Source organism: Euprymna scolopes, chromosome 32 (assembly GCF_053919585.1).
Source record: "Euprymna scolopes isolate OS-2025 chromosome 32, ASM5391958v1, whole genome shotgun sequence".
NCBI classification, from domain to species: Eukaryota; Metazoa; Mollusca; class Cephalopoda; order Sepiida; family Sepiolidae; genus Euprymna; species Euprymna scolopes.
In genome coordinates, this window is record NC_136513.1 from 91,492,920 (window position 1) to 91,508,025 (window position 15,106).

Genomic DNA, 15,106 nt, shown 5'->3' on the forward strand with positions numbered 1-15,106 from the left:
AGAAAAACTAATACCATGCAGCAAATATGAATTAACATTTCTATGAAAATAATGTCCGTTATATTTTAAATATAGAATTGCTCCAAATGAGGTAAATTAATAAATACTAATAAATACTCAGAAAGTAATATTGTGCTACATAGTTAAATTCAAATAATGAAATTACATTGTAAAAGACAATCTTTAATTTACTCCTTCAGTCCAGCACATCTTGGCAGACAATGTTAATGTTTCTTATTTTGCGTAACATTTCACCTACTTCTTTCTTTGAAGAACTGCTGCATGTCAAAAAAACTATAAGTTCCTTTCTTACATGAATACAACACTGATATATTATGATATTCATAAACAAGGCTACATCAAAAGGAGATAAGGATTGGCCTATTTAAAGCCAAGCTTTGCGAATTTGCTCTTTTTTAAAGCAGTGTGGCCTTAAAAAAATTTTCAAAATATAACTTACAGACTAAGTAGAGAACAAGCAGAATATTATATAAATTCTTGAAAACTTTGACTGTCTGTAAAAATGTCCATAAAAAAAAAATTAATATCTTTAGAGGAAAATAACTCCCCAGTCACTGGAATCTGCTCTTTTCTGTTGTCTAGAATTATTAATATCTATTGAGCTTGAACACTGAAGGTTTGACTACGAAAAAAATGTTTGTTATACATTTTATATATTGTTATACATTTTTTATGCAGGTTATAAGCACACTTCAAAAATCTGTCGAATGCACTCAGAAACAAGCAGCTGATTTTTCCACCACAATTGACAGAGAAGTAAGTCTTTTAGTATTTTTATTTGTTTTTTAAAAATATCAATGTCTTTCTGTATTTGCTACATTTTGTGTTAGACTAAATTTTCCTGTTTGCACAATTAATTGACTTTCAATTAAATTCATCCATTATGAATATGTTTCTTTTAATCTGTCTTCCACTTTTTCTCTGAAACTGCCAGACTAATCTGGCTGAAATTTTGTATGGACCTTTGTTATATGTTGCAATTACGGTATCCATTCACATAGTTAGGAATTAAGAGATTTGTATTCAATGCAAAAATGAGCACAAATTTAACCATATTCAATCAATTTGGCATAAAGCACTCATCCTACGTCATCGGGCTAAAAAGTCTAGTTAATATATATTTCCTTTTTATAGGAATTGTATCTTATTTTATTTGATGCTACGTTTTGATAACTTTTTCAGCAGAGTATGCGGATGTTGATTAACAGCATTGTATAAATATTAGTTTTCAGTTTATTTTCCTCATTCAAAGAATATTGGCTTATATTTTTCAACCGCAGAAAAATGTTGCCTTTTTTTTATGCATCAGAAAGCCTATTCCAGTTGAGCAAACAATTTTATTGCTTGAAAAAAAAAAAAAAAAAAATTGTGAAATTTTGTTTTGTCTTCTTCTGATTTTTATTTATTTATATTTTCTTTACACTTGTTCACCTCAAACAAAGTATATTACCATTTGAACATAAAGAACAGTTATTTAGAATCCTATAGGAAATTACGAGATGAGCAGCAAAAATTTATATTTCTGCAGTTAATTACAGTTAGGGAAACAGGAGACAAGGAGGGAATTTCAAAATCTAGCAGTCCTAGAGAATAAACTATTAGAATAGAAGGCTTTCCAGTATTAGGGACCTCGACAGTAAAGGAGTGTGCTTTTGCTGCTTGTAAGGTTAGGGGTATGTTCGTCGAGAAGGCACAATTTCTATTATTTTTAAGAGTGAGAGATTAGTGGTAGATGCACCAATCCACATGTGGCAACAATACTCCGTGTATGCGGTAATAGTTGTATTGTAGAGAATTTCTAAGATTTTACTATGTAACTCATGTTTATGCGTTCAAACTTGTGGCACATTTTTATCTAAAAAGTGTGAATTTAGAATCATTGATTGTTCTGTGATTGTATGCATATGTTTCTACTCGGGTCAGAGTAAAACTAAATTAAAAACTATCTAAATTGATAGTTTTTAATTTAGGATTAACCTCATGGAGAAATAATACTCCTGACTTATTGGTCAAAAAAATGTAGAGCAGTTGAGGTAGCAAGTTTGGTTCACAGAAGAAGCACAAAAACAACATGAGGAGTTGAAGTTGAGACAGGTTTAAAGACCTGGGCAGAGACAGGTTAGTTTGGAAATCAATTCCTTAAAGCTGTTCAACACATGCCAGCAATAAAACTCATCCTGATGATATTGTGTAATGTGGAGAAAACATTTGATCATAACTTATCATACTGTTTCATGATTTTTTTTATTTGATTTGTGACATTATACCATGTGTTTCTTTTGTTTTTTGTTTTTTTTACTGATCCCAAAACTGTTTGGAAATAACTTCTCATTCAGCAAAAATGAAGAGTCAAAAGAAGAAAGGGTTTTCATAATTTAAACTCTTATGATCGAATGTTGACATTTTCTTGGTACACTCAGCTTTACATATGCAGGAAGCTCCCTAGCCCATTTGAGGTAGCAACAGACGGAACATCCTCAAACAAACAAAATTAACAAAAATGTTTATTTTCCACTTTCCTCCCATTTTTTTTTTTTTTTTTTTTATTCAACAGGGACTAAACCATTTCCCCTCAAAAAAAACAAAATAAATAAAAAAAAAAACCCCAAAAAACACCTTTGTCAACAAGCGACAATGTTTGTTATCTGTTGAGTGAGGACCGATGAAAGCTTTGAAAACAATTTCTTATACATCAAGAATGAAGAACTGAAACAAAGATTTTCCAGTTGTTCAGAATTCCCCGTATATTAAAAAACATAACAAAAAATCTGTATGATGTATGCAACTGTATAAAAACAAAATATCATGTTCCAAAAACCATGAAAATTGAAAAAGTAGTTTTATCTTTATAAAGAAAATCATTGATTAATGGGTATTTATAGGCATTTACAACATAAATTTATAAAGTATGAATTATTGTTGAGTTATCTTCTTTCTTGAGATTTTTTTTTTCAAAATGGCAGGCGAAACAGTCCTCAGATAATCAAAATTTGATTTTCTTATTTGAAAATAAAGCTACTTAATCAATTCATATGCTTTTTTGGAATTTTCATTTTATCACAGGTTTTTACATAACATTTTTTCTTATTTTAGTTTAATACAGGAGGAATTCTGGACATGAAATGTTTTTCATAACTTTAATTTTATTGCACGATCAGCTTTATATATATATATATATAGATAGTCAACCCTGCCCCGTAGAAATGAGTAGAAGACTGAACGTCCACTCACCTTGAAGTCCAGCTATGTTTTTAAATTCTCTCTCAATTGCTGACCATAATCCTGAAAACTGTTTTTCCTCATACATTTCTCAATCCAAAAAATAACCGACAAACAAATTTTATCATTTGGATTGTTTAAACTATTGCTTTTATCTTTTTCAAACATTTTGGTCAATATAACCTCCAACCTTCTCTAGGTGTACCCCGTCAGACTCATGGCATAGGAATAAAGTACTTGGTAAAATTCAGTTGTAAGTTACTCTTCCAAAAAAAGGTGAAGGTTCAATCCTCAGTGCAGACGGCATTCAAAATCCAATTGCAAATTACTTAGGATATCTACCCAGTCATGACTGATGGAATGAGAGCATATGCTACCCCCATGGATTAAATAAGGGGTTTCCTTTGAAATCCTGTGCCGATTCTAGAGTTCAACAGAAAAATTTCTGTGTTCAGCAGCATACACCTGAAAGTTGGAAGATATATCAACTGAAACGTGAAAATAACACTCGTCCCCATAATCGGAATAATATGGATTATCCTCATCTCAAAAATTCAGGATCATAACAAATTGGTCGGATCCAAATTATACGAAAATGGAAAAGATTGAATAATGAATATTTATATTCTAATTTTCTCCCCAACCTTGAAATTATCAAAATAACTGGTCACATTCCAAACACACTTGCTCACACTTTTCTTGATGTACATCTCATTGCCCCGAAGATTATAATTCCTGTTCACTATGCTGCTTCTCTAACCACCCAGAGTTTTGCTAAATGAAAGTGTATGAATTTTGTATCTATCAAAGAAAAAAAAAATATCGATTCAGGCAAATATTGACCTTGTTTTTGTTTTCTCAGGGAAGAAGTGGTGTCCGAATCGGTCCATTCAGCATATGTGATAAAACGAGACGAACGATTGAGGTAAGAAAGTTGACTTTAACAAATGTAATCCTCTTTCCCTTTCTCATGAACAAATAAAATCTTGTATATAACATGCTAATTATGGGTAAATGTTGTGATAGCTTGATATAAAATATATTTATGAATTTTATATTTTTATTAAATGTGTTAACATGTAACACATGCAGATGTGGGTGTATATTTGCAACATGTGCCGATGTGGGGCCTTTTTCTTTTTCTTAGTGCTTGTCCAGAATCCTCCCCCATATTAAAAAAACAAAAATTTAAACAAAGAACAAAAAAAAAATGTATGATGTACGTACCTATGACCAAAAATCACATAAATTGATCAAGTATTATTTTTATGAAGAAAATAAAATTTTGTGGCTAAATGAACAAGAGATGATATCACAATTTCATCTTAAAAATGGGTTGAAAACAAGCAAAATAACTCCAAATAATTCAAACTTGTGAGATTTCAGAAAGCTGTTCTTAACATGCAAAAACTCAAATTTGCTTAAAATAACTTTTTATAAAAATAAAACGACTTGATCAATTTACGTGATTTCATGGGTATGTACATCATGAAGATTTTTTCTTAATTTTTGTTTTTATAATTTAGGTAGAATTCTGGACAAGCACCTTTTTTCTTTGTATACTAACAGGTCTCCACTTATCAAAATCCAAAGGCCATTTGAGGATAAGAGTTAATTGTCAGAAGTTCAGTGAAATAGCGTGAGGATTGGTAACCATGCTTGAGGTTGGCTAGAAAGTAGATTTAAGAGGACAGGTTAGCAAGAATTTAACATTGAAAGCTAGCATGTTATAGTCAGTTTGGAAGCAGCCCCATGATATTATGTTCCAAAGATGCATAGTTCTTTAAATTTTGCTTGTTTTGTTTACTTTTAGGTAAATGTGAGGCATAATCATGTTGATAGACTTGTTCTCGATAGATCACTGAGTTAAGCAACATTAAGCCTGATCAGTGCCAGATGGGTAACCATTTGGGAATATAAGGCGCTGTATGTAGGAGGATGTTGACACCTCCATGAAAAAACTGCAAAAAAACTGTTCTCATCTCCCTTGACCAAGCAACTAGGGACTGCTTGTGAAATTGATATTCCCATGAAACTTCCTTCTGGGGAAGTTTGTTCAACCTACCTAGATTGAATGTCGCTGGCTAGAATGATAGGAATATTTGGTTAAGAGAAGATGGATCGTCCGGCTTTTTGAAATTTTTCCTGGATACAAAGTTCTATGCTGTAATTGTGAGCCACTTAAGATTTTTCAAAAGTTATGATCATCCCAGATGTTGGGACTCCTTGGTCAGTGAGTTTATGTTCAGTAATAAAACAGATTAACCTCTTCATGTACCGGTTCTGATTCCAATAACGAAATCACTCAACCACAGAACAAAAAAAATATAGATATTTGATGAATAAAGATATAAAAATTGACATTATCTTCCAAGCGTAACAATCAATTATTCAATTTATTAATATTTTTCTTTCCATTCTTGCACTCTCTGGTGCTACCAGATCAGGTTATCGGCTTCCCGACTCAAATGCACTGTACATGAATTTTTTTTTTTTTTTTTTATTCCCCCCTCTTTGCAAAACTTATGTTCTACAAAACCGAAAACAACAATTGTGCCTCCAACTCCCTTTTTCTTTCTCCCCTACTTCCCTGTCTCAAGATACTTAAAACATTTTACTTAGGAAAACAAACTTTTTAAGAAAGTGACATTTTATTTTGGAAAACAGTAATAAAAGACAGAAAATATTGTTCTAAGTAGGATCCCTTATAAGCTATTTTTAGTCGCATGCAAGCGACTCTATAAGTTGGTCCGTCGGTCGGTCGGTCTGTCCGTAACACTTTTGTGCTTGGCCTTTTTGGTTAAGGTCAAAGGTCTGTTGTTAATAGATGCTGTTCTTAGCTTTTTAAGCTTTTCTTAGCCTTTTGGCCAAGATCAAAGTGTAGTATCTATCCTTACTACATGCTGTACTTATGTTTATAATTTTGTGATATAAAGTGGGGGATCACTTTTGTGTATAAATTTAATGTAAAATGATCACCCACTTTACAACCAGTCAGTCTCAAAGCCATTCAAGTCCTTCTCCAGATCATTCAAGTTGTTTTTGAAGGATTCCAGTTATTTTTTAAGCATTCAAGTCATTCTTAAGGCCATTCAATTCATCCTTAAGTTCATTAAAGTCATTCTAAGTCATTTACTTTTTATTTATTTAAGTCATTTCAGCCCATTTTTCAGTCATTTTAGTTTATCTTTAAGAATTTCATGTCAATCCTACATTCACGCATTCATTCATTACACGAGAGCACGCGACTAATGGCTATCGGTCTTGTTTAATATCAACTAGGTTTAAAAAGTTTCTGACCTTAAATGACCCTCTAGAAGTTAATAGGCCGTTAAACGACCGACCAACTATTGTTGTACTATCAATTGCAATAAACCTTTTTTCATCCTTATATATTGGTTGCTCTTTCCAATCAGTGCCTTGTCTATTGTAACCCCTTTCAAGTATACAACAATCAACTGTAAACATCTGAGTGATATTTACATTTTATTTTGCATGGTCCAAAGTATCCAACAATTTATATATGGAAGTAATCGTTTTTGTTTGTTGTAGCAAATGTCATCGCGTGGAAGTTCGAAGCCTTTGAAGGTCCAAGTAATGCACACAACTGTTGTTTCACATCAAAAGTTTGCATTAAAAATGATTCAATGGTTACAGCATATTATCTCCAAATCAGGTAAGTTTTTTTTTTTTTTTTTAGTGCAACATCATATAAATCTATCAGGTTAACAAAGTTGTGTTTTTTAACTTTTAATTCAAACAAAAATTTGATAGAAATAAGCCTGATCAGAATCAACACACTTTTGCCAACACAAAACAAGTTTATTTATGCGAGTAACGTAAAAATCTTGTGCATTCTGCTGGCGATGAAGTCGTGGTTAGGCGTTTTTGATATTGTTTAGATTTTTTAAGCATTTCTCATGCAGAAAATTATTGAGATGATTAAAAAAAAAGTGGTAGTCGGTAGGTGAGAGGTTTGGTGAGTATGACAGAGGGGGCAGTTTCATAGCCCAATTTGCTCAACTTCTACAGGGTCGGTTTAGCAATGTCCGGTCGGGCATTGTTGTGGAGGAGAATTGGGCCTTTTCTGTTGACTCATGCTGGGTGTTGTTGTCGAAGTTTCTGATGCATTTCATCTAGTTGTTGGTAGTACTTCTCTGCAGTAATGGTTTTGCCTTCGTTTAGAAAACTAATAAATAAGACCATTCGCAGACCACCAAACAGTCAGCATGACCTTGTTTTGGTGCAACTCTGGCTTCGGGAACTGTTGTGGAGTTTTGGTGGCATCTAACCATTGAGCTGAGTGTCGCCAGTTTTCATAAAGAACCCACTTTTCATCGCGAGTCACAACCCAGTTGAGAAACAAGTTATTCTTGTTGCATAAAAGAAGGGAAGATAACACTTCATAACTGCATTTCTTTTGGTTGTTCAATTTGTGAGGCACCCATTTAGCAAGTTTTTTTTTGTCTTTCCAGTCTTTCAAGTTGTTGGAAATCGTATATGTCATGTCTAATTCAGAAGCAAGTTCTCAAACAGTTCTGCATGGATTGGCTTCAACTAAGGCTCTTAATTGATCATTGTCAATACTCATCTTCAAAACTCTTATCACTGCCACAAAATTTCTTAAACCACCATTGTGCTGTGCACTCAATAATGGTTCCTGGGCCAAATGCTTCGTTTATATTGTGAACGATTTCAGCAGTTTTTGGGCCTAGCTTGAATTAAAATAAGAATTGTGCAATTTTGCTTGTTTTCCATCTTGTATTCAACATTATGAAAAGACATAATCGTTTTTTTTTTTGTTTTATTTTTACATAGGAATCACTACTTATCAAGGCCTGCAGGCCACTCGAGAGGATAAGTTAGTGAGTGTATGATAGTCCATGGGATAATATTGTAGTAATAGTTGGTAGTAGAAGTTTGGTAAATTAGATTACTTAAGAGGACGGCTCATAAAGAACTTGTTAATGTTGGACTTGAAGACGATCATATTGTAGTCAGTTGAAAAACAGGGAAACTGAAGAGAGTTCTACAGGCGTGCAATTTTAAGAAAGCATTGTTCATGAAATCTATGTTTAGGTTTAAGGTTTTAAAACAATTGTAATTTAAGTGATTAGATGGAGCGAAAAACGTTCTTTAAAATGATATATAAAGTAAAAGTATTATTACAAAAACTTGTTTGAAAATGTATCATTTGAAATTAAAATTAATTATCCTCCTTTTTTTTTCCTTCTCTACTTCCCAACCCCATTGGTGGGGCATTAGAATACACCGACTGTCCCCCTGCAGAGAGTAAAAGCCTCTCAAAGGGGACACCTGTTGGGCGTGGGTGACGATCCGTAATGACTCTGAAAAGGATCCTAGTGGCTGAGCAACTGATAGCTAGGGAAATTAAAGATATCAGTTGCAACACTCCACTTTGGCCTCATACAAGGCTAGACGGGCGGTCGGAGGGGCCCGATCTGATCAATCGGCTAGTTACATCAAGCCCTAACACATCTTCTACTTTTCTATCAATTTCCTCTAAACCGTAACAAATACAGTTCTACCCTGTACCATTATAAACTATATACATTTTTCCCCTCTTTTCCATGTGTTAGAAAGTGGTGGCTAGGGTCAAATGTGCCAAATGATTAAAGTCATGACATGGCTGTATAGTGCCGGAAATTACCATAAATGACTTGGATTGTGTAACTAAAGGATTATGGGTGCTCATGGCTCCCATTTGGAACATGTATACTGTTCATGTAGCCCTGGCATGACAAGGCGAATGGGTTTCCCACTTAACATGCCCCAACATTGGACTCCGAGGTGGGTGGGGAGCATAAACAATGAATTTAAAATATATATATATATATATATATGGCCAATCATAAAAACTCCAAGCGCCAACACGTCGGCTCGGATAGTTCAGATAATGAACTACATCAAACATCCTCAAAATTTACTGTATTCGAATCCACCGAAGAAACCAAATTAACTGACTTATCACCGTTTATTATACATAAAATTATATCGGCATATATTACCCCCAAAAATGTAAAAACTTTAAAAAATAAAACCCTACTAGTGGAAGTGGAAAGAGAAAAACATGCCACTTTTCTACTATGAATGAAAACTTTCCACAACATAAATATCAAAACTTATCCACACAAGAATCTGAATACATCCAAAGGTGTAGTAAAATCGAAAGACCTCTCAATGTGCACTACTGAAGAGATAACAAAAGAACTTAAAAACCAAGGAGTAATAAACGTTAAAAGATTTACAATAAAAAGAGAACCAGACTATACATACGAACACCTACATTATGCAGTTCGATAGACCCACTGTTCCAAAAGAAATCAAAATTGGGTTCAACGTTGAAAAACCCTTTATACCAAACCTACTTCAGTGCTTTAAATGCCAGAAGTTTGGGCAACATGAGAATGCATGTAGGGGACAAGCAGTGTGCGGCAGATGTTGCCAGAGAGATCCAGACCACACTGCCAATGACTGCAATCTTGATTGCAAATGTGCAAAAAACCATCCTGCTTATTCTAGAGCATGCAGAATCTGGAAGAAAAAGGAAGTAGTGCCAATAAAACATACCAAAAACATCTTCCCCGAAGCCAGGAAAATAGTAGATGGATACATGAAGGAAAAGATGTACTCTCAAGTCACCTCAAGTTGTATATCATCCAACATCACTAACCAAGACTCCAAATACAAAATACTAATAAACAAATTGTTACAATTGGGACGAAACGACTGGCCCAAATTTATAAATGAAATGAAACCAAACATATCAAAAATTAATCATCCCGTTAAATCAACTAATGTTACCAATAAAACAAATTCTCAACCAAAATTAGAACATACAAGAAAACAGTCGATCAAAAATCATCAGTACGTCGTGCAGATGCTGAAAAAGACGAAACTAAGGAAAAACAAAATCAGTTAAAAGACCATACAGGTCACCAATACGTCTTCCCCGTGGTGAAAAAAACACATTTAAAAAGCAAACAAAAAATACATCTACCAAAAAACAAAATATAAAGAAATTACCACAAACAGAAGCCGCTACTACTACTACAAATAGATTTACGGAATTAGAAGACATGGAAACTGAAGTTACTCCTTAACCCCCCCCCCCAAAAAAAAATCATAAATTACAAGATAATCCAATGGAATTGCCGTGGATTGAAGGCAAATTACAATGAAATTTTATTGTTGCAAACCAAATTTAACCCTTTGGTTATTTGTCTCCAAGAAACCTTCCTTAAGAATGAGGACAATTTGAATGTAAAACACTATCAACAATATAACTACATTCATAATACAGGACTTAATAATACTGTAATCCTTTTCCCCCTCCCATTGCAAAACGCAATCATATTCTGCAAGGCAGAGAACAAAAATGACAAAATCCACTATAAAACTGTTATATTCCTAAATACTTAGGAAATAAAGACAAACGTGAGTTACACCGAGTGGTATGTGTAATGGGGTTTATTTATAATACAGAAACGTAAGGCTGCTCGCCTAAGGTAAATAGAAGTACATAGTAACAAGTATGGGGAAGAAAGTCTGATAATCAACACGTAAGACTATCCGTCTTACTGCGACTGCTTGTCTGCCGCTGTCTGCCAAACAGTCCAATATATATATACAGTTTGTAACCGGTGTATAGCCAGTTATGTTCCTTCACAACACCTCCCCCTGAAGCTGAAATCTTCCTGATTTTAGCTTAAATACCTCTTCCTTTTAGGGTCAGGGCTTAATCTCCTGGTAACTTTTCTCTTTCTTGCGCTTTTCCTTCTGGTCAGCGTTACCCGGGGTAAAGGTTTCTGTCCAGCCCGTATGGTCGGTTCAGGCGAAATATTCATTGTTTGCGGTACACACGCTGGTTTTGGTATATCAAAAATATCGCACAATGTTTCCATTGGTGTCTCTTCCACATTTGGAGACAGTCTGGGACGTATTTGATTTCTGTGTCTTTTGCAGACAAAACTTAATCCTTGGATGGTGTAGACCATGCTCCCAATCCTTTTTTTGATAATACCTTCAACCCACTGATTTCGTCCATTTTGAAAATTTTTGAAATATACATTTTCACCTGGGGAGAAGCACTTGGTATTAAGGTTTTCTTTTTTGAAAACTTTCTTTTTCTCTGGTAGCAGCCTATCGAAGACAGATCTTATCTTTCTTGCAAACATTAGCTCGGCCGGGGAAGAATTGACATTATTATTAGGATTTGGTGTCACCCTGTAAATTGCTAAAAATGTTTGAATACATTGTTCGTCTGTGTCCGTAGTAAGATTTTTCTTAAGTGCCCTTTTAAACGTATCTACAAATTTTTCGGCCAACCCATTCGATCGTGGATGGTACACAGGTGTTGTCATATGTAGAATATTTAGTGAGTCACAGAATTCTTTGAATTCATGAGCAGTAAATGCTGTTCCATTATCGCTCACTAAGGTTTTTGGCACTCCAAAACGGCTAAAAATTTCATTAAGTGCACTCACAGTGTTTTTTGCTGTTGGATGTCTAAACTTAAATATTTCTGGCCATTTTGAAAAAGAATCTACAATAATCAAGTAAAAATAACCATTTATAGGTCCCGCATAATCAATATGCAGACGTGACCAGGGTAGGTCCGTCTTTGGCCATGGCGTCGTTTTTACTGGAGGATCTCGAGCTGCTAATTGACATCCTCTGCATGTCTTGACACATTTTTCAACTTCCTTGTCCATACCAGGCCAGTACACATATCCTCTCATAAGGGATTTCATTCTCGAAATGCCCGGATGACCTGTATGAAATTCCTTCAGAATTTTCCTCTGTAACGTTAGTGGAATTACGATCCTCTCACCATACATGAGCACATCTTCACAGATGGAAAAAGGCGTTGTTTGATCTACCTTTTTATTTTTTTTTATCCATCCCAATTGATTTTTCATTTTCTTAATGAAAATGTCATTTACTGCCTCTTTTTTTATTTTTTCGAAAGTTACCGGAAGTTCACGTATCATATTACACATTGAACTTGTACATTCACTTTCGTCTTTAAGCGCAGCAATTACCGTTTCTTTGAAACTTTCGCTTCTTTTAGGGATCAACCGTGATAATGCATCTGCGTGTCCTAACTTTTTTTGAGGATACATGTTCCATCTTAAACTGATAGTTTAAGAGGGTTACAGCCCATCGCTGTAATCGATTCGCAGTATGTGTGGGAATGCCTTTCTTTGATCCAAATATGGTAAGTAGGGGTTTATGGTCGGTTTGCAAAATAAAAGATCGTCCATGGAGAAATCGATTGTACTTTGTAATTCCAAATATTATCGACAGCGCCTCTTTTTCAATTTGGCTGTAATTTTTCTCCGCTGCAACCAACGTTCTTGAAGCATGGGCGATAGCTTTTGTCCTACCATCCTCATACTTGTGAAGTAATACAGCGCCAACACCGTAATCACTGGCGTCCGTTGCTAGTATTAGTTCCTTTTCTGGATTGAAATGTGCCAATGCTAAGTCTGACAGTAGACATCTTTTGATATTTTGGAAAGCAGATTCACATTCCTTATTCCAGTTCCATTTAACACCCTTTTTCAGTAACTCGTTAAGAGGAGCTCTTAAATTATGTATGTTAGGGATGTAAATTGCATAGTATTGAACTAATCCCAAAAACGATTTTAATTTTGTCACTGAATCTGGAGCAGGCATCTTTTCAATTGCTTCAGTCCTTTGTGGATCCGGTCTTCGACCCTCTTTGTCGATTATTTGACCTAGATATTTAATTTTTTTCATAAAAAAATCGCATTTTTCTGGGCTCAATTTAAAACCAAATTCCTGTATCCTTTTGAATACTTCTTTTACATGCTTCTTATGATCTTGCAAATTTTCACTTTTAATTAGGATATCGTCAAGGTAGGCCATTGAAAATTCCAACCCTGCCAGCATCGTGTCCATAATTTGCTGGAAAATAGCAGGAGCAACCTTTAATCCAAAAGGAAGCCTCTTTAGCTTAAAAATGCCCTTATGAGTATTTATGCCTAAGTATTTGGAGCATTCATCGCTGATCTTAATTTGCAAGTAAGCATCTGAGAGGTCTATCTTAGAAAAAATTTTTCCTCCGCTAAGCTTAGAGAACAGATCTTCTGCGGACGGAAGGGGATAATTATGGTCCAATAGACAGTCATTTAAACCCGTTGAAAAATCTCCACAGACCCTTATTCTGTTATTTTTTTTCTTTACATACACGGTTGGACTTGCCCAATCTGTGTGGTTAACTTTTTCAATGACTTCCAGTTGTTGAAGTCTATCCAACTCTTTTTCGATTGCGTCCATCGCTGAAAAAGGCACATTCCTTTTAGGTTTGAATACTGGAGTGGCATTTTTCTTTAATTCAAATTTTGCCTCTGTCTTAATACAGAGTCCTAGTCCTTCGGCAAAAACATTGGGAAATTCAGTTTTCAAATCCTTCAGGAAGTCTTCCCTTTGGTTTGCTTTTTCTGCAGTTAAAACGTTACAAAACGAATTTATGGGTTTCTCCCATAAATTAAACAGGACAATCCAATCTACCCCAAACAGGCATGTATTCTTTCCTGGTACGACGTACACTTTGGATTTATGAGTCTGGTTAGCGAATGTCACTTTGCATTTTAATTCTCCCTTGAACTCTAATCTTTTGCCGCACACACTTCTCGCCGTCTTTCTGGTTTTCGTTAATTCAGGTCGACCTATCCTTTTCCATATATCTTCATTTATAATACTAATATCTGCACCGCTATCCAGAAGCAATGTAACCAGATGTCCATTTATCCGAACATCAACATATTTCCGTCTTTCGCAGCTTTTTTCTTTATTCATGCGAAGCGTATTTACATTATCGGTCCCTTGTCTTTTCTTCTGGGCACAGTATGTTCCCTTGTGACCTCTGAGACCACATTCATAACATATTTTGTTCCTAAACCAGCAGGTCTTATTGTTGTGTCTTAAACTACCACAACATTTACACTTTAGCTTTGGGTCTTTGTATCCTTTAAGGATCCTGTGTTCTTGGAACCTGGACTTTCTTGTGGTCCCTTGCCTTTTTACTTGCTGCACCTTAAAAATATTTTTCTCTTCAATGCGAGTGTTGTCTTTCTTTATGTTAATCAGACGTTGACACTCTTCAGTGACTTTTTGCAATGTTATGTTAGGATCCGCCTCCATAATTGTTAGGATCCGTGAACGTATATCTTTGTCCCTTGGTGCTGTGAGACCTTGTACAAAGATTAAACATTTAAATTGGTCTGCGGAAATTTCATTCAATTTAAATGATTCGCATAAACAGTTCACAGTGCAAGCATATTCTAGATAGTCTTCAGCTTCTGCCTTCTGAATGTTCAAACATTTGTATCTAGAGTGAAATAGGCTATCCCTTTTATCAAATATTTTCGACAAGGTACTAATTGTTTCCTCGAACGAAACCTCCTCCGGTTTTTTTGGTAGAATTAGATTTGCATACTTGGTGTTTTCATCAGTACCCAGTTTTTGTAGTAGCAGGGTAACTTTTTCCTCATCGGTCCAGTCTAAACATCTTTTCGTAAAAATTGTTTCGTATCTTCTGTAGTATGCAGGGAAAGTAACACCAGTATCCGGGGAGTAACGAAATTCCGTTAGTGAATTTGAAATACCCTCGGCAGAAAAATTAGTCTTCTTCCCGGTCGACGTTAGAATTAGCTTTTCTAAATTCTTTTGCTGTGTCGACATTTGTCGTTGTAGTATGTTTGTTTGTTCTTGTTGTGCCTCTAAAGTTTTTTGTGTTCTTTCTTGTTGTTGTTGCAGCTGTTGCTGTAGCTGTTGTTGTTGAATTTGTTGTTGTTGTTGTTGTTGCGCTAACAAT

At 34.8% G+C, this 15,106-nt stretch overlaps 1 protein-coding gene across 4 annotated transcripts in view; it reads left to right on the plus strand.

Moving 5' to 3' along the window:
• Nucleotides 1-15,106, plus strand: part of LOC145256493 (E3 ubiquitin-protein ligase UBR2-like) — a 262,146-nt gene that overhangs the window by 80,959 nt on the left and 166,081 nt on the right. For all 4 annotated transcript variants that reach the window (XM_080115440.1, XM_080115442.1, XM_080115441.1 and 1 more), the window contains exons 6-8: nt 700-777; nt 4,103-4,165; nt 6,793-6,916. In XM_080115440.1, coding sequence (XP_079971566.1) covers nt 700-777; nt 4,103-4,165; nt 6,793-6,916 — 265 coding nt within the window. The remainder of the gene's footprint in view (nt 1-699; nt 778-4,102; nt 4,166-6,792; nt 6,917-15,106) is intronic.